This window comes from Gracilinanus agilis, chromosome 2, assembly GCF_016433145.1.
Source record: "Gracilinanus agilis isolate LMUSP501 chromosome 2, AgileGrace, whole genome shotgun sequence".
NCBI lineage: Eukaryota > Metazoa > Chordata > Mammalia > Didelphimorphia > Didelphidae > Gracilinanus > Gracilinanus agilis.
This window is the reverse complement of record NC_058131.1, coordinates 419260924-419276419: the sequence shown is the minus strand read 5'-3', so window position 1 is coordinate 419276419 and position 15496 is coordinate 419260924. Positions and strand designations below refer to the sequence as shown.

The 15496-nt window shown below is 38.0% G+C and overlaps 2 protein-coding genes across 2 annotated transcripts in view; one reads left to right on the top strand and one right to left on the bottom strand.

Annotated features, from left to right (window-relative positions):
* Positions 1 to 15496, bottom strand: part of WDR20 (WD repeat domain 20) — a 160865-nt gene that overhangs the window by 23890 nt on the left and 121479 nt on the right. The gene's annotated exons all lie outside the window — the stretch shown is intronic.
* MOK (MOK protein kinase) overlaps positions 1 to 15496 on the top strand; it is a 77750-nt gene that overhangs the window by 43404 nt on the left and 18850 nt on the right. Inside the window, exons 5-7 of the mRNA XM_044664620.1 lie at positions 5318 to 5396; positions 5660 to 5708; positions 7407 to 7585. Coding sequence (XP_044520555.1) covers positions 5318 to 5396; positions 5660 to 5708; positions 7407 to 7585 — 307 coding nt within the window. The remainder of the gene's footprint in view (positions 1 to 5317; positions 5397 to 5659; positions 5709 to 7406; positions 7586 to 15496) is intronic.

The window sequence follows — 15496 nt, the reverse complement described above, 5'->3', positions numbered from 1 at the left end:
CTTCTCCTGACAGAGAAGAAGGTAGTAAAAGAGAAGGTGTGATTAGCACTACTAGGGATGCAAAGTTGATGTGATCTTCTCCACTTCCCCTCTTCTTTTTTTACCTTTACCCAAACCCATATCACTGGTTATTACCTTTCAGTCACCAGTTATGGCCCACCCTTTGAAGTTTACATTTATTTTGCTTATAATTATTGCCTCATTATTCTACTCTCCTTAAATCCTTAGCTTCTCTTTCATTGTCTCTAACTATTTCCCTGTTGTGTTTCATGTATTACTTCACCAAACTGTGTATATGTATTTGATTTTCCTTTTTTAGGTTCAGAAAAGAGTGATGCTCCCCATGTGGTTTCTGTTCCACATACCCCTTTATTTTTGTTGTCTTTTAGCACATCTCGATTATGAGAAATTTATAGTAAGTTTCCCCTTATTGCTTTAGAGTATTCTCTTTTCCTTTCTTTCCCTTTTAAAAAAATACTGTTTGAAAGAAAAATTTATTATCAGTACAGTTGAAAATGATAATGCTCAGAAAGTCAAGATACTATGAAATGCCAAGGGGAAAAAACCATGTATTCTCAAAGAGTGATCAAGTGCAAAGACAATAATATGTGGTCCCTCAAAAAACCTCTGAGTGGGATAAAATAAAAGCCTAAAAATTCTCCACTTATGAAAATAAACTGGAGTCAGAAAGCAAGAGTGAAGGAAGGTAGCAGTTTTTATTCCTTTCATGAAAATCTCTTTTCATGACAGCAAATGCAAATGCCTGGGTGCAAGAACAGATCTTTTATAGAAATCCTAATGCAAGACTTCCCCTTCCCTCCTCTGTCCAGCTTCCTTGTCTGGAGGTAAGACTTACATACTAATCGTGTAGGCTAGGCTCAAAGTACAGTGAAGTGAAATACCACAATATACACAAGGAGCGTTAACATCTCCAACACTCTCATGAGATAAGTAACTGAACTGCTAATTGCCCTTAAATCAGAAGCCTCTGTACTTTCTCAGGCTTGCCCTGGAATCCTCTAATTAAACTGTCAACAAACTACTCCTCCATATCCCCCTCTCAGCTGGGGTGCCAACTGGGTACCTTTACCCTGAGAATATGGGTTTGCAAGCTGAATATCATTCTGAAAATAATATATTCAATTCTTTCTCACTTACCTCCAAGCCTCCGAACATAATCCGATTATTGCAAATAGCTTCTCTGAATAAGTTGAAGATATTGCAATCAAATGTGGTCATTATGCCTTTCTTCAGGAATTGGGGTGGGGTGGAAAGCGCACTACTGGAGGGAGATTAGGACTGAAGATCTATTCAGAAGATAATTTTGACCTCTTTGCTAGTCTTAGGGTTAAGGTCACACAGCTAAGCCACATGAGCCCAATCAGTGCCCTGAGAAGTCTTCAACATTACAAAAACTTCTTTAGCTGCCCTCTTACTTACTTTGTTGTTTTGTTTTGTTTTTGGCTCTTCATCTTGCCTTGCCTATCATCTCTCCAATTCTTGTATTTTTCTTTCTGTTCCTGCTTTTGTGAATTAGCATCAAGGACTTTTATGTATTACATTTGTGCTTTTTGTCACTTACAGACTCTCTCTGTTTCTGACTATCCGTTTGTAAAATAGTTGTAAAACTATCTATTGGATCATAATTCTCGTAGTATTCTCCATTCATAATTCTATCCATGGCATCTGACATGCTTACCTTCCTCCTTTTTGCTCCTCACTCCCTTTGCTGGGAGGTAGACATGCTACAGATATGGAGGGTGCTAAAGTGCTCATCATTTTTGAAGCCTAAAATTCCCACCTCTTATATTTAGCTAAGAAGGCTGTGGCCAGATCATCCTTGCTACAGCAATAGCTGTTCTCCTGTGACTCATGGTGGGACTGCCAAGGGCAGGAGCCAGGGCATAAGTTATGCCAAATAGTTTTACCTCAACCATGGTACAACAAAGCCATAGTCTTCTCTACCCTACTCCTCTTATTTATCTTCTCTCCCTGTTAGAACATATAAACCTTTCATCATCTAGCTCAGTGATGGTATACCTTTTAGAGACCTTAGAGACTGAGTGCTCAAACTGTAACTTTCACACCTTATGTGAGGCCCCCACTTTACCCCAGACAGGGGAGGGAGGAAGCACTCCCCTAGGTTGCTGGGCAGAGGGGTGGGCCATAAGAGAAATATCCTCAGGCTCACATAGAGAGGGGGAAGGGAGCAGCCCCCTCCAGCATGTGTGCCATAGGTTCACCAACATGGATCTAGCCCCTTTCACCTGGTTTTATGTATTTACCTTTATCCATTCCTCTTGACTTTTTATATTTCAAAGTTTCTACTCAATTTAGTGCTTCATCAGGAATGCTTGAAAGTCTACTATTCCAGCAAAGGATTGGTTTCGTTTTTCTTCTCTCTCTATTTAGTTTTATAGGCCAAGTTTTTCTTGGTTATAAGTCTTTATCTTTTCCCACCTGGGATACTGTATTTCAGTATTTTCTCTCTTTTATATTAGCAACATAAGTCTTGTATGATCCTTGGAACTGGGTCTCTTTCTCTAGCTGCTTGCTGTATTTTTAATTTGACTAGAAGTTCTTGATTTAGACAAGGACATTTTTGGTAGTTTTTGTTTTTGGGTGGGTAGATTCTTTTCTTTTTTCACTTTGCTTTTTAGTCCTAATAAAGCTAGGAAATTTTATTTTATGATTTCTTGAAATATGGTATCTAAGATTTTTTTTGTTATGATTTTCAAAAAAATCCAAGGATTCATAAGCCAGTCTCTCCTTAACCTATTTGTACATACTATGTTCCAGGCACAATTTTTGAATTGTATTCTAATATTTCTTGTCTCAAGTTTTCTCTATTCATTTCAGGGAGCCTGCTATTTAGGTAAGGTTTTCTCATTTCTCTGCAAAACTATTCTCCTTCTAGTTCTTTCCTCAAGAGCTCTTATTTTATTTATAATTCTGCTTTTTATTTCTTGCGTAATTTCTTCCAGATACTCTTTGTGATCAAGCTATTTTTATTTTTTCTTCTTCTGAAACTTTTGCTTATAGGTATTGTGGGGTTGCTATTTTGTTCTGGATTTTTCTATTAGCATTTATAAAATTAAGAGTTCTTTATTTAAGTATTGTTAGTTTTCTGGTTTTATCAGGCTCATTTCATGATTTTGGACTGTGCCAGGGCTAGGGATCACTGTTCCCAAACTCTTAAATGTGGTGGTTGGGTCCTGACCTCTTACCTGGGTACTTGCCTTACCCTTTTGACCCGATTTCTCTTTCATAGATACTTGCCTTTAGCTTCCAGTTCCTCTAGCACCCCTGATTAGGATTCTGCATTGACTCAGTGGGCACTGCCATGGTCTTTCATTACCCCCAGGACTTCTATTCTTCTGTGATTTTTTCCAGTTGGAGTGCTACCCTGGGCTTTTGGTTTATTTACCTGGCTTCTGTTGGCTTCTGTACAACAGGGCCCTTCTTCCAGTTTTTGTAGTTTCAGGGATGGATTGAGGATCTTACTGATATTTCTCTTTGGATCTCTTGGACAGTATTCAATCCCCTGCTCGTTTTAGTTAATTGTTGGAGTAAAAGGAGAGAGCTGTGCTCTCTGCAACTTTTGACTTCACCAAAGTAAAAAGTGCTGTCTTTTTACTTTTTAATAGATTATTGCGATCTGGGGGTCCCACATTGGGACTGAGGGGTAGGATAGTATGAAGGGAGAAGAGATTGCCACACTGGCAAGCTTATAACAATTTAGATTTATTCCACCATGTTCCTCTATTAGGCTTCTGCTGTTCCAGTCTCTCAGCCAGAAGCAATGTGCATATTTACCTACTCTACCAAAGTAGCTCATTAAGAGAAGCAAATGGTCAACAATTTTGACTAGAGCAGTGATTCCCAAAGTGGGCGCCACCGCCCCCAGGTGGGTGCTGCAGCAATCCAGGGGAGCAGCGATGGCCACAAGTGCATTTGGGGGCGGTGAATAACTCTAAGGGGGCAGTGATAATATGTGACAGGGGGCGCTAAGTAATATTTTTTCTGGAAAGGGGGCTGTAGGCCAAAAAAATTGGGAACCACTGGACTAGAGCCTGGCCTCTGGACCCAGGGAGGAGATTTCTCTCTGCTTTCACATCATTATACTCAAAGTTACTCTTTCTCGCAGTTGTGCCCTTTTCATGACCTTTTTACAGGAATGTCAGGAGAAGAGGGGAAAAGAGTTTGGGGGGATTTAACCCCTTGGTTCCCATAGTCCCTCATAATAGATATTTTCAAATTTTTGAGACTACCATAATATGAAGAGTGTTGGTTTAATTCTTAACTAGTTTTCATATAAATTCTGGAAATATATTACAAGTAATTTGAAATACAGACATAGTATCACATTCAAATTAGTTACTGATGTTTTAAAATATTTAAATCATTTGTTAATGTTTTTTATGATCATTACTACTATTTTAATTATGCAAGAAAAAACAGAATCATTTAATACCAAAATAAGTTACAAACCAAAAATTCAGATTAACTAACATTTATTTGTACATGACCATGTTGGAATTAAAAAAATGAATACAAAACAGAACCCACATTCAAGGAGTTTATTACTTAAAGGGGGAAAATATGTAGACAATTAACATGAAGATGACTATAAAACTTTTACTTAGAGAGAACATGACATTTAGAATTCTCAGGTTAAAAATAGCTTTTTTTGTAGACATGGTACATTAATGACATGAATAATGTAACATTTCTTAAAGTAACAAGGAACCACACTCGTAAGTAGAACTTTATGTCAAAAAAGCTCATTTCAACTTTTGGACAAGACACTTTGAGCACTGCTGTTCTAAGGCACTGGTCCCATGATGATTAAAAACAAAACAAAAATAACTACTAAAGGATTAAACATTACAGTTGTTTTTATATCAGTTAAAACCCCTTTAATATAGATTATCAAACCTAAGTGAAAATACATTAAAAAAATGCAAATAAACATTTTAAATTTTTCATGATTTGGCGGGTTAAGAAATGAAAGATGGGATATGTGCTCTGATTTAAGATAAGCTAAACTGTTAGTGTCATAAATATCATTATTAATTAGAAGTCATGACTGAAAAATTGAAGTAAATACATTTGAATTTTAAATAACTTTGCCTAAATTTTACCTGTATTTTTGTTGTAAAGTTTACATAGCTTATATACTACACATAAATGCACAAAAATATGTTCTTTTGGAAGGAGGATGGATTTTTATTTAATATTCCTTCAAATTGTAAGCTCTTATTCTTATTTCAATAAAGATGTAATCATGTTGCTATGTTATGTCTCTTCTGCATAGGGAGAAGGCGTCCACTGTCAGAAAAGAAAATAATGAACTATATGTACCAGCTGTGTAAGTCTCTTGATCACATGCATAAGTAAGTGACTCAATTTACAAATATATTCACAAAAAAATTTTTTTATTCTTTTTTATTTGAACATTTTTATTTAATTAATTGATTTAGAATATTTTTCCATGGTTACATGATTTATGTTCTTTCCCTCCCCTTTTTCCATCCCCCTCCCGTAGCCAATGAGCAGTGCCACTGGGTTTTGTGTCGTTTTGCAAAAATTTTTATCATTCATTAAAAATATTTTAGATATTTGGATTAATTCTGTTTTCCCTTTTGTGTTGATACAGAAATGGAATATTTCACAGAGATGTGAAACCAGAAAACATATTAATAAAGGTAAGATGTTTTGTGTAAGAAAACTGTATTGGACTTGACAAAGAATTCAGACTTCTGTGTGTTATAGCCCAAAGTAATTGCTGGTGTATTCAATTTTCAGAAAATTTTAAATCTGAGAGAATTGAGCATTTAGATCTAGTTCAGTTCAGCAGCCTTTTACTAAGTGTCCATTATGTGTGGCAAGCAAATATTGGAGTAATGTAGAAATTTAAATATGGTACCTTACCACAAATAGCTTACAATCTAACAGGGTAGTAAGATACACAAAATTATATACTTGAATAGATTTATTATTTCATTGGTAGTATTAGTCCCTCCATACCTTCTCACCCTTTGCTATTTCATGGGTCACTCTGGCCAAAAAATTCTCTTGATGATCCATTCAGTATTTAGCCAGACTCATCCTTTGGCAGCAGATAGGCCTCTGTTCTCTAGTGTCTTCCCTTTTTAGATTATTTCTTATTTATCCTGAATTAGATGGAAGGTAAGGATTAAAAAAAAAGAAACCCAGAAGTCACTACTGAAATTTCTGCCAAGCATTCAAGATCACAGAAAACAGATAGCTGGAGGACTTTTTAATGATGTTGCTGCATAAAAAGTTAAAACAGCAACAAAAACAGTTCTGTGCTTGCCTAGTAGAATGCTACTAGGTACTAGATTTAGATAAAGTTTTGTCTTACCTAAGAGACCATGTCATCTTGAAGGTTATAGGCGGAGAATAGATTCTTTATTAGGAGTAGAAAATATAGGCGTTTACTACTAAGGCATACCAACTGATGAAAAACTTTTAATGTTAATTTGTATTATTGCATATATTTTTAGTTCGAGGCACTATATAGTGTATAGTAGATGAGCTGACTTCAGATCCAGAAAGAGCTAGGTTCAAGGCTGTGAAGAAGCTCATTAGTCAGATCTCCCTAAGTTACGGAGACTGTGCCAGCCTGCATTGGTAGGGAGAGTGACTTCATCTGGGCATTACCTACATTAATAAAATCATAGGTCCAGTCAATATCTCTAGTCTGAATGCCAGAAAAATCTCACTGTTTGGGACACATTAAAAATTTGTCTTGTGAATCACTTTGTATATGTTGCTGTGACATTTAAAAACTTTCAGTGGGTAATAACACCAAGTTGTGAGGGAAGTGAGGTGATTGTTGACTATTGGGTAGAGAGCCCAGTTTTCAAACCTGGCCTACAGTGTACAGATACCTTGTTGAAGTTATGAGGGAATCTATTGTTTTTGTGTGTATTTCATTGTTAGCATTCTAGGATGACTTTAAATATTTTAAAGATTGGAGGGTAATTGTAAATATCTATTTATAAGTCTGACAAATATAAACCCTATGTCATCAGTCAATAATAACAAGGTCAGTGACTTACAGTTGGCTTTTTTTAAGCCCTTACCTTCCATCTTGGTTCCAAGGCAGAAGAGTGGGTAAGGGCTAGGCATGGGAGTTAAATGACTTGCCCAGGGTCATTTGTAAGTGTCTAAGGTCAGATTTGAACTCAGGACCTTATTCCTCTAGGCCTGGCTCTCAATCTACTGAGCCACTTGGCTGCCCCTGTGATTTTTTTTTGGAATAAGTTTACATCTCAATAATTTTCACATTAATACATATTTGAAGATATTTTCATTAAAGAAGCTACAGAATAAGATATATTTCATTTGGGCTTTAAACGTTTATTTTTTCCTTGCAGCAGGATCTTCTGAAATTAGGTGACTTTGGGTCATGTAGAAGTGTTTATTCTAAGCAGCCATATACAGAATATATTTCTACTCGTTGGTACCGGGCCCCTGAGTGTCTCCTTACAGATGGATACTATAGCTACAAGATGGATATGTGGAGTGCTGGCTGTGTGTTTTATGAAATCATGAGGTAAAAATAATCAGATATAGTGTTTAAAAAGTAAAAAAAATTGCTGAACTAAAATAAAAATAATGCTAATAACATTTCTAATCCTTACAAAGTTTAGTTATATAATCAAAGGCTTGAACTAAGATGATCCTATCAAGCTCCTAAAATTCTGTGATTTTTAAATAAGCTAAATTTTAAGAACCTGGGTTAATTTTTGTAATTTGATTTCACTTTTTCTTTAGAAATGAATTTAAAATCAATTCTGTAGCTTGTTTTTGTTCTACACCAAACTAAAAATTTCCTTCTTTATTTTTCATCATTTTGATTCTTAAATACTAATCACTGATTTGCTTCCAAAAGGAAAATCACAGTTTGGGAGTTTATTTTTCTGTTGTTGGTTGCAGCTCTATCAAAGTGGCTCTGATTAATTTGATGCTCTGATTATTTTTTCTCAGGGGTAAGGAACCAGGTAAAGTAGTGAGTAGCCCCTGGTGTCAGAACTGGGTTGTCTGTGCCCATTAGCCATTGTGGGTTAACTCTTAGCCCCTGAGTCATCAGGACTGCTTTGGTTTGTATGTAGAGGGTTAGAAGTGATAAACAGAGAGAAGATAATAATATATTAGTACCCAAATGAGCCCAGATGCCCCTCAACCCCTCATTCCATTAAGGCTCTAAAATCATACCAGAAGGAACAGTGATAAAGAAAATGAGAATTTTCCATCCAGTTCAGACTGTACAAAGATAATCAGGATCCTGTGATCACCCTGAGAAAAAGACAAGCCAGGGCAGACATAAAGCAAAGAGCAAAAGTGCCCCCAACCCAGAAAAAAGGCAGGGCCAGACTGATCAATCAATCAATAAACATTGATTAAGTGCCTACCATGTGCCAGGCGCTCTGTTAAGCCCCAAAGGATACAAAAAGAGGCAAAATACAATCTGCCTTCATAGAGCTTACAATTTTAATGGGGAAGACAATATGCAAACTATATATAAAGCAAGCTACATAGAAGAGAAAGGAGAAATAATGAGAGAAGGCACTAGAATTGAGAGGTTAAAAAAAGGCTTCCTGTATAAGATGGGATTTTAGTTGGGATTTAAAGGAAGCCAGGGAGGACAGTATTTGGAGGGAAGAAAGGAGAACATTCCAGGCATGGAAGCAGCCAGAGGGACAGAGTATATTGTTTATGGAACACCCAGGAGGCTAGTGTCACTGAAGGGAAGAGTATGTGGGAAGGAGAAAGGAATAAGAAGCCTGGAATAGTATGAAGGATCTGGGGTTATGAATGGTTTTGTGAATGCCAAGTATTTGCTTCTGGAGATAATAGGAAGCCAATGGGGGTGGGGAGAAGAGGGGAGAGGAGAGGAGTCACATGGTCAGGTCTGTGTTTTAGAAAAATCACTTTAGTGGCTTAATAGAGGATAGATTGGAGTGGAGAGAGGTAAGAAAAGCTAACTCACTAGCAGGCTACTGCAGTACTCTGGATGTGATGTGATGGGAGTCTGTACTGGAGTGGTGGCTGTGTTAGAGAAGAAAAAGAAGCATATTTGAGAGATGTTGCCAAGGTGAAATTGACAGGCCTTGCTTGGCAACAGCTGGTAAGAGACTGAAGAATCCAGGATGAATTCTAGTTTGAGAGTCTGAGGGACTGGGGAAGATGGTTTGCCCTTTACAGTAATAGGGAAGGTAAAGGGGTGGGAGGGTTAGGTGGAAGCTAGTGATTTCAATTTTGGACTTTGGAGTTTTAGATGTTCTCTGCACGTCCAGCTCAAGATGTCTGGAAGGAGGCTGGAATATGAGATTGGAGGTCAGCAGAGAAGTTGGGGCAGGTTAGATAGGTTTGAGGATTATTAGTATAGAGATGGTAATTAAATCTGTGGGAGCTGATGAGATCAACAAGTGAAATAGTATAGAGGGAGAAGTGAAGAGGGCCCAGAAGAAAACTCTGAGGGACACCTATGGTAAGGGGGTATGATCTGGAGAAAGATCTAACAAAGGAGACAGAAGCAGTGGTCAAATAGGTAGGAGGAAAACCAAAAGAGAATGGTGCCTTGAAAACCTAGAGCAAAGAGAGTATCAAGGAGGAAAAGGCCACAGAAAGGTAAAAGAATGAGGATTGAGAAAAGGCCATTAGATTTGGCAGCTAAGATATCATTTAGTAATTTTGAAGAGAGCAGTTTCTGTGGAATGATAAGGTTGGAAGGATTCAAAAGAGAGAGAGAGACAAGAAGTACTTTTTATAGATGGCCTTTTCAAGAAGTTTAGCTACAGAGAGTAGAAGAGTTATATGGTGATAGTTAGCAAGGATAAAAGGATCAACCAAGGGATTTTTAGGATAGGGGAGATATAAAATATGAAACTTAGAGGAAGACAGATTACTTGGTGATAGTGGAAGGAGGAGAATGTGGAAGTGGCAGTGGGAAGCAAGGAGCATTCCAATTTCTACACCTTGACTGATGAGTGGAGGCGGATGAGTGGAGGTGCAGCCAGTGCTGGAAAAGGGTGGCCAGGGAGTTTATGTCATCAGGGAAAGCCAGGTTTCAGTGAGACATAATAGAAGGAAGGAGTGAGAGAGAGGAATAGATTTAAGATGAAGGGAAATTTGTTGACTATGGAACAGGCATTCCACAGAGCACAGTGGAAGGGCTGTAGAGTTAGGATCAAACTTTGGGGTGGAAGGGTTGAGGGGCATAGGAGTGAGCAGTTAGGTGGGAAGAGATGTGGAACAGGGTTCAGATAATGATTTACAGGAGTTCAGTGTCTCTGGAATGTGAATGACTTGACCAGGTTTGAGAAGGTTCACCAGTGAGCAGAGAGCACCACTCTTCCACCCTCAAAGGACAAACACAGCAAGAGATGGGAACCTTGATGTGAAAGGGAGGGTTGCTCTTTTTAGCTCTAGAAGTTCTAGTCATCCCAGTTAGGGGATTCAGCTGGCAGAAGGTAAAAAATGCCTTTTGCTGCTACAGATGGAAGTAGTTGCTTTGGGGTAGATGGAACATGCCCAGTCTGCTTTTCCTCAAGGGACACATGGCTTTCATCTGAACATGGAAGGTTCAGGGTGCTAGTTCACTTGTGGTCTGAGGTCTTCTCACCTGAGGAAACTGGCTGTGAGGCAGAAGCAGGAAGTGCCTGGTCTGGTCCCTGGCAGCCTTTTCTTCTGCTGGCAGGAGGAAACAAAGCACAATCGTGCTCAGGCAGCCTGCACTCAAGGCACAGAAGAAACGAGCCAGGGCAAGGTAGCCAATTAAAAAAGTGTACTCAATAGCTCTGTTTGGGGCCTGTCAGGTTTAGAACCAGCTCAGAGTTCAGAGCTATGCAAAGGAGCTAAGTCAAAACCCATGCTGAGCCATCAGAAGATGGGGCCACTTGGGACCAAGCAGGACCTGCAAATACCATCCTAGCATATGGGAAGAAGCAGAGTTTGACTCCCGCACAAAGCTCTAATTCAGAAACTGAGGCTAAAAATAGGAATAAGCAGAAGAAAATGCCAAATACATTGAAGAAGCATGGTGGCCTAGGGAAGGCCCAAAAGATAAGTCAAGAAAAGATAGTAAATCCCAAATAAAACAGGGAAAAGAATGTCTTGGACACAAGTACTCTTAAGAGTACCTAGAAGAGATGGAAGTAAAAAATACAAAATGTTATGTCATATAAGATGATAAGTAAGGAGAGAAGAATGACAAAGGGAATTAATGGCTTACGTTAGTTGGTAGTAAAGGATTGAAGAATCAAACTCTCAGAAGTTGAATTGGTCATACAGAAACTGTTTCAATAAGACAAGAAGAAATATTAAAACAAAATAAAAAGATTGGGACAAAAACCAAGAACATTTAAGATACTTAACTCTCTAAAAACAACTGTCCTGGGAAGTAGATTAAGGTGAGATCATCTAAGAGTCATCAGACTATCTGAAAATCATGACCACAGACAGAAACAGGGAGAAGAGAGGAAGAGGTGAGTAGAAGATAGTGATAAAGAGAAGATAAGATGGGGAAGGTACTTAACTTTAGGGAAGTTTGTACCCATTCAGAAGTTTGGTAATAGAATTACATAGTGGAATATAAGAACTATCATTTGTTAGTAGATTTTAAGATAATAGTTTCATATTTAGCAATCCAGAATTTAAAATGAGCATACCTTTTTAACCAAGAAAAACCAAAAAACCTCTGAAAAGCATAAACATTTGATTCTAAGCTATGCTTGTTTTGAGAATTAATTTCCCCTTTATTTTGGGGTTTTCTGACATTTTGCAGTCCAAATCCTTTCCCTCTCTCCTTCTGTACATTTTTAAAATGCTTCAGTGGCCCTTTTTTGTTGTTGTTGGCGACAGTATTGTTTGCTTTCTTCTCTGAAACTTGAAATAAGAAAAGACAATCCTCATAACAAGTAAGCTTAGGCAAGCAACATCTTTATGAGCCTTCACTTTTTGTTTGTATCCCCAGTGATACATAGTAAATTTTTTTTTTTATCCTGGGACTCCATTCTAGGAGCATAGGGCCACAACCAGTAGGCAATGGGACACACAGTCGCTCAGGGTCACCCAGCTGGGAAGTGTCTGAGCCCAGACTTGAACCTAGGACCTTTCGTCTCTAGGCCTGGCTCTCAATCCACTGAGCTAGCCCAGCTGCCCCTACTTTAGGTTGCAGTTTCTTTAGCAGATGTAGTTTTTACAGGGTGGGGTTGCTAGCCCCACGCCCAACCCTCCTCCTTTTTTCATCCGGGCTAGGGACCCCCCAACCCTCCTCCTTTTTTCATCCGGGCTAGGGACCGTCCTTGGCCGGACTTGAACCTAGGACCTCCAGTCTCTAGGCCTGGCTCTCAATCCACTGAGCCACTCAGCTGCCCCGATACATAGTAAATACTTAATGCTTTTTCTTTCATTGATTCATTCATTTGTCATAGAAACAGAGAAATAGGAAAATGTTTGTGTTCCTCCCAGCAGTCCAACTATAAGGAACACAGTGATTGTCATAGTGAGACAGGAATAGATTTGACTCTGGACCAACGCTGTATTTTAGTCAACTCACTTCTTACCTTTAAGAGGTAAGAGATTTGGGCTGGACACGATCAGTTACTGGAGAGACTGTGGCTTATTGATCTCTTGAGCCCTGGAGTTCTGAGCTGCAGTAGGCTATGCTGATTGGGTTTTCAAGCTAAGTTCAGTGTCACTAGTGAAGTTTCAGGATTGGGGACGAGGGGAGTACCTTATTGCCTGAGGAGGGTTGAGCTCACCCTCGTCAGAAATAAAATGAGCCAAAGTTTTTAGGTGGCAGGACTAGGCCCTCTGTATTTCCTGCCTAGGTGAGATAGAGAAACTCAGACTTAAAAAAACAACCCCCTTTTTTTTTTTTTTTTTTTTTTTTTAAATTTTTAAAAAGAGGCCTTAGATTTTTAGTTAGGGGATTTTTAGTCAAATCTGGGCTTTTATATTCTGAATACCTATGTGAACTTGGAAAAGTCACTAAGTTCCTTGAGTCTCAGTTTCTTCATCACCAGCAGACTGCTCCCCAATCACCTCCTTTCTTCATTCTTTCCCTATTTACCTAAGTTTCCACTATCTTCAAAAATCTACTACATTCCACTAGCACCTAAAATGACTGTCATGTCTCTTTTCCCTTTTTCAACCAATGACTTAGAAGGATCATTTATACTTGTTCCACTTCCTCTCGTACTCATTTCCATCTCTTTGCAATCCAATCTTATTATTCATTTTCAGAAATGATCAATTTGTGGATCTGTTTATATTTATGATACTGATTTGTTACAAAGGGGACAACTCAGTTTTTTTGGGTGAAGGAAAAGAGGTGTGGGGGAGAGGAATAATGATTGGTATGCTGAAAAGAAAGAAAAGAGCATTAAGAAACACAGAAGTGAGGTGTGAAGGAAGTTCAGAAAAAGATAGACACAGGACAGTTTGGGAACTGTCAAATTGAACTGTTAAATTTAAATCGAACTGTTAAATTTGCATATACAGTCCTATTTTTCTGTTTTTCTTTGTGTGTAAATATTCATGTTTGTCAAATTTGTAGTAATTGGAAAGAATTTTTTAAAAAAGGAACTCTTTCCCTCAAACCTCCCCCAACCCTCCCATCCTTCTAGTGATTATAAGCCTGGTACTTCTGGGAAACTAATTGTCCAGACAGCTTCTGGAGCTCTCTGCCAAAAATAAGTAATTAATTTTTCTTTTTTAAAAAGAGCTTATATTCTTAGATTCAAATTTAGTGGGTATATAGAAATAACATTTATCAAAGATTTTTCTGACTCCTTATTCTCAAGTCAGTGTGAGGATGGATTTCTTTAGATTTTATTCCTTGAAGATATCATCTGAAGATGGGAAGAACATACTTTCATTCTCCCTGATCCTATACTTGTGATCCTTTTTTTTCTTGAATCTAAATATAATATTATACTTATCACTATTAAATTTTGTCTTGTTTTAACCCAGTACTCTAGCTCATCAAGCAAAGCCTTTCTGGATCCTGACATTGTCATTCAGTGTTTTAGCTGTCTCTCACAGCTTTATGTTATTGGTTATTTTCTTTAAGTTAAAACATCATATATGTCCTCTACTCAGTAAACTCCAATAGCTCCTTTCAGGGATCAAATATAAACTTCTTTGTTTAAAATTTGGAGCCCTTCACAGCATAGTCTCATTTTATTTTTTCCAACTTTATTACGCTCCCCTTCAGGTATACTATGGGTCTAGCCAGGGATGTGATGATAATATTTGAACCAGCTCTCTGGGAGAAAAAAATAGGTGCGCAACACATTTTTAGCTTAACTTGCATTATAAGCATTTTCTCTATCCCTTTCCTAAGCCTAGATCATCAACAAAATAATAAATCAAGTCCTGATTTGTATTGTTTGCCAATTTCTGAGATATCAGAATACATGGAGAATTTAACTATTGGTGTTTTTTCTTTTAACCCTTACCTTCCATCTAAAGTAGAAGAGTGGTAAGGGTTATGCATTGGGGGTTAAGTGACTTGCCCAGAGTCATACAACTAGGAAATCTGAGGTCAGATTTTAACCTAGAACCTCCCATCTCTAGGCCTGGCTCTCAAGCCTTTGAGCCAACTAGCCACCTCTGAAAATTTAACCATTGGTTTTTGCAAGCAGGTATGAAAAGGTTCCAGCATCACCCTGAGTCCAGCCAGGCTGTCCTTACTATTCTTCATTCCAGTATACTACATCTCCTATTTCTGTACTTCTGCCTTGACTACTCTCCCTGTCTCTAATGCTCTCTTTTTCACTTTTGGCTCTTAGAATCCTTAGTTTTCCTCAAAACTTATCTCAAGTGCCACCTCCTATATGAAGCCTTTCTCCTTCAAAATTATCCTGTATCTATTTTGTATTTACCTGTGTGTGTGTACATACTGTCTCCTCTGGCTAGACTTTAAGGATTTCAAGGGCAAGAACTGGCTCATTTTTGTCTTTGTATCACTGGTATCTAATGTAGTGCATGACACATAGTAAGAGTTTAATAATTACTTGTTTATTGACTGTTCCTCATGCTTGAAATGTACTCTTTTCTTAACTCAGCCTCTTAGTCAGCAGGCATTTAAGCACTTATTTTGTACCAGACTCTATGCTTAGTATCACTAGTTTCTTTCAATTCTCTAGCTTCTTTTCAAGCTACTTCTCTTATGAGACCTTTCCTTTCCTGATTTCCCCAACTATTAGTGACTCCCTCCCACATATTAAATTACCGTGTATTTATTCTATAATATGTTTTGTATATTCTTAAGTGTGTACACATTATCCTCCTCAATAGAATATAAAATGTAAGATCCTTGAGGATAGTAACTGATTTTTTGTCCTTGTGTCTGTAAGGATTAAAATTTAATGGTTTGATGGGGGCAGCTGGGTAGCTCAGTGGAGTGAGAGTCAGGCCTAGAGAGAGGAGGTCCTAGGTTCAAACCCGGCCTCAG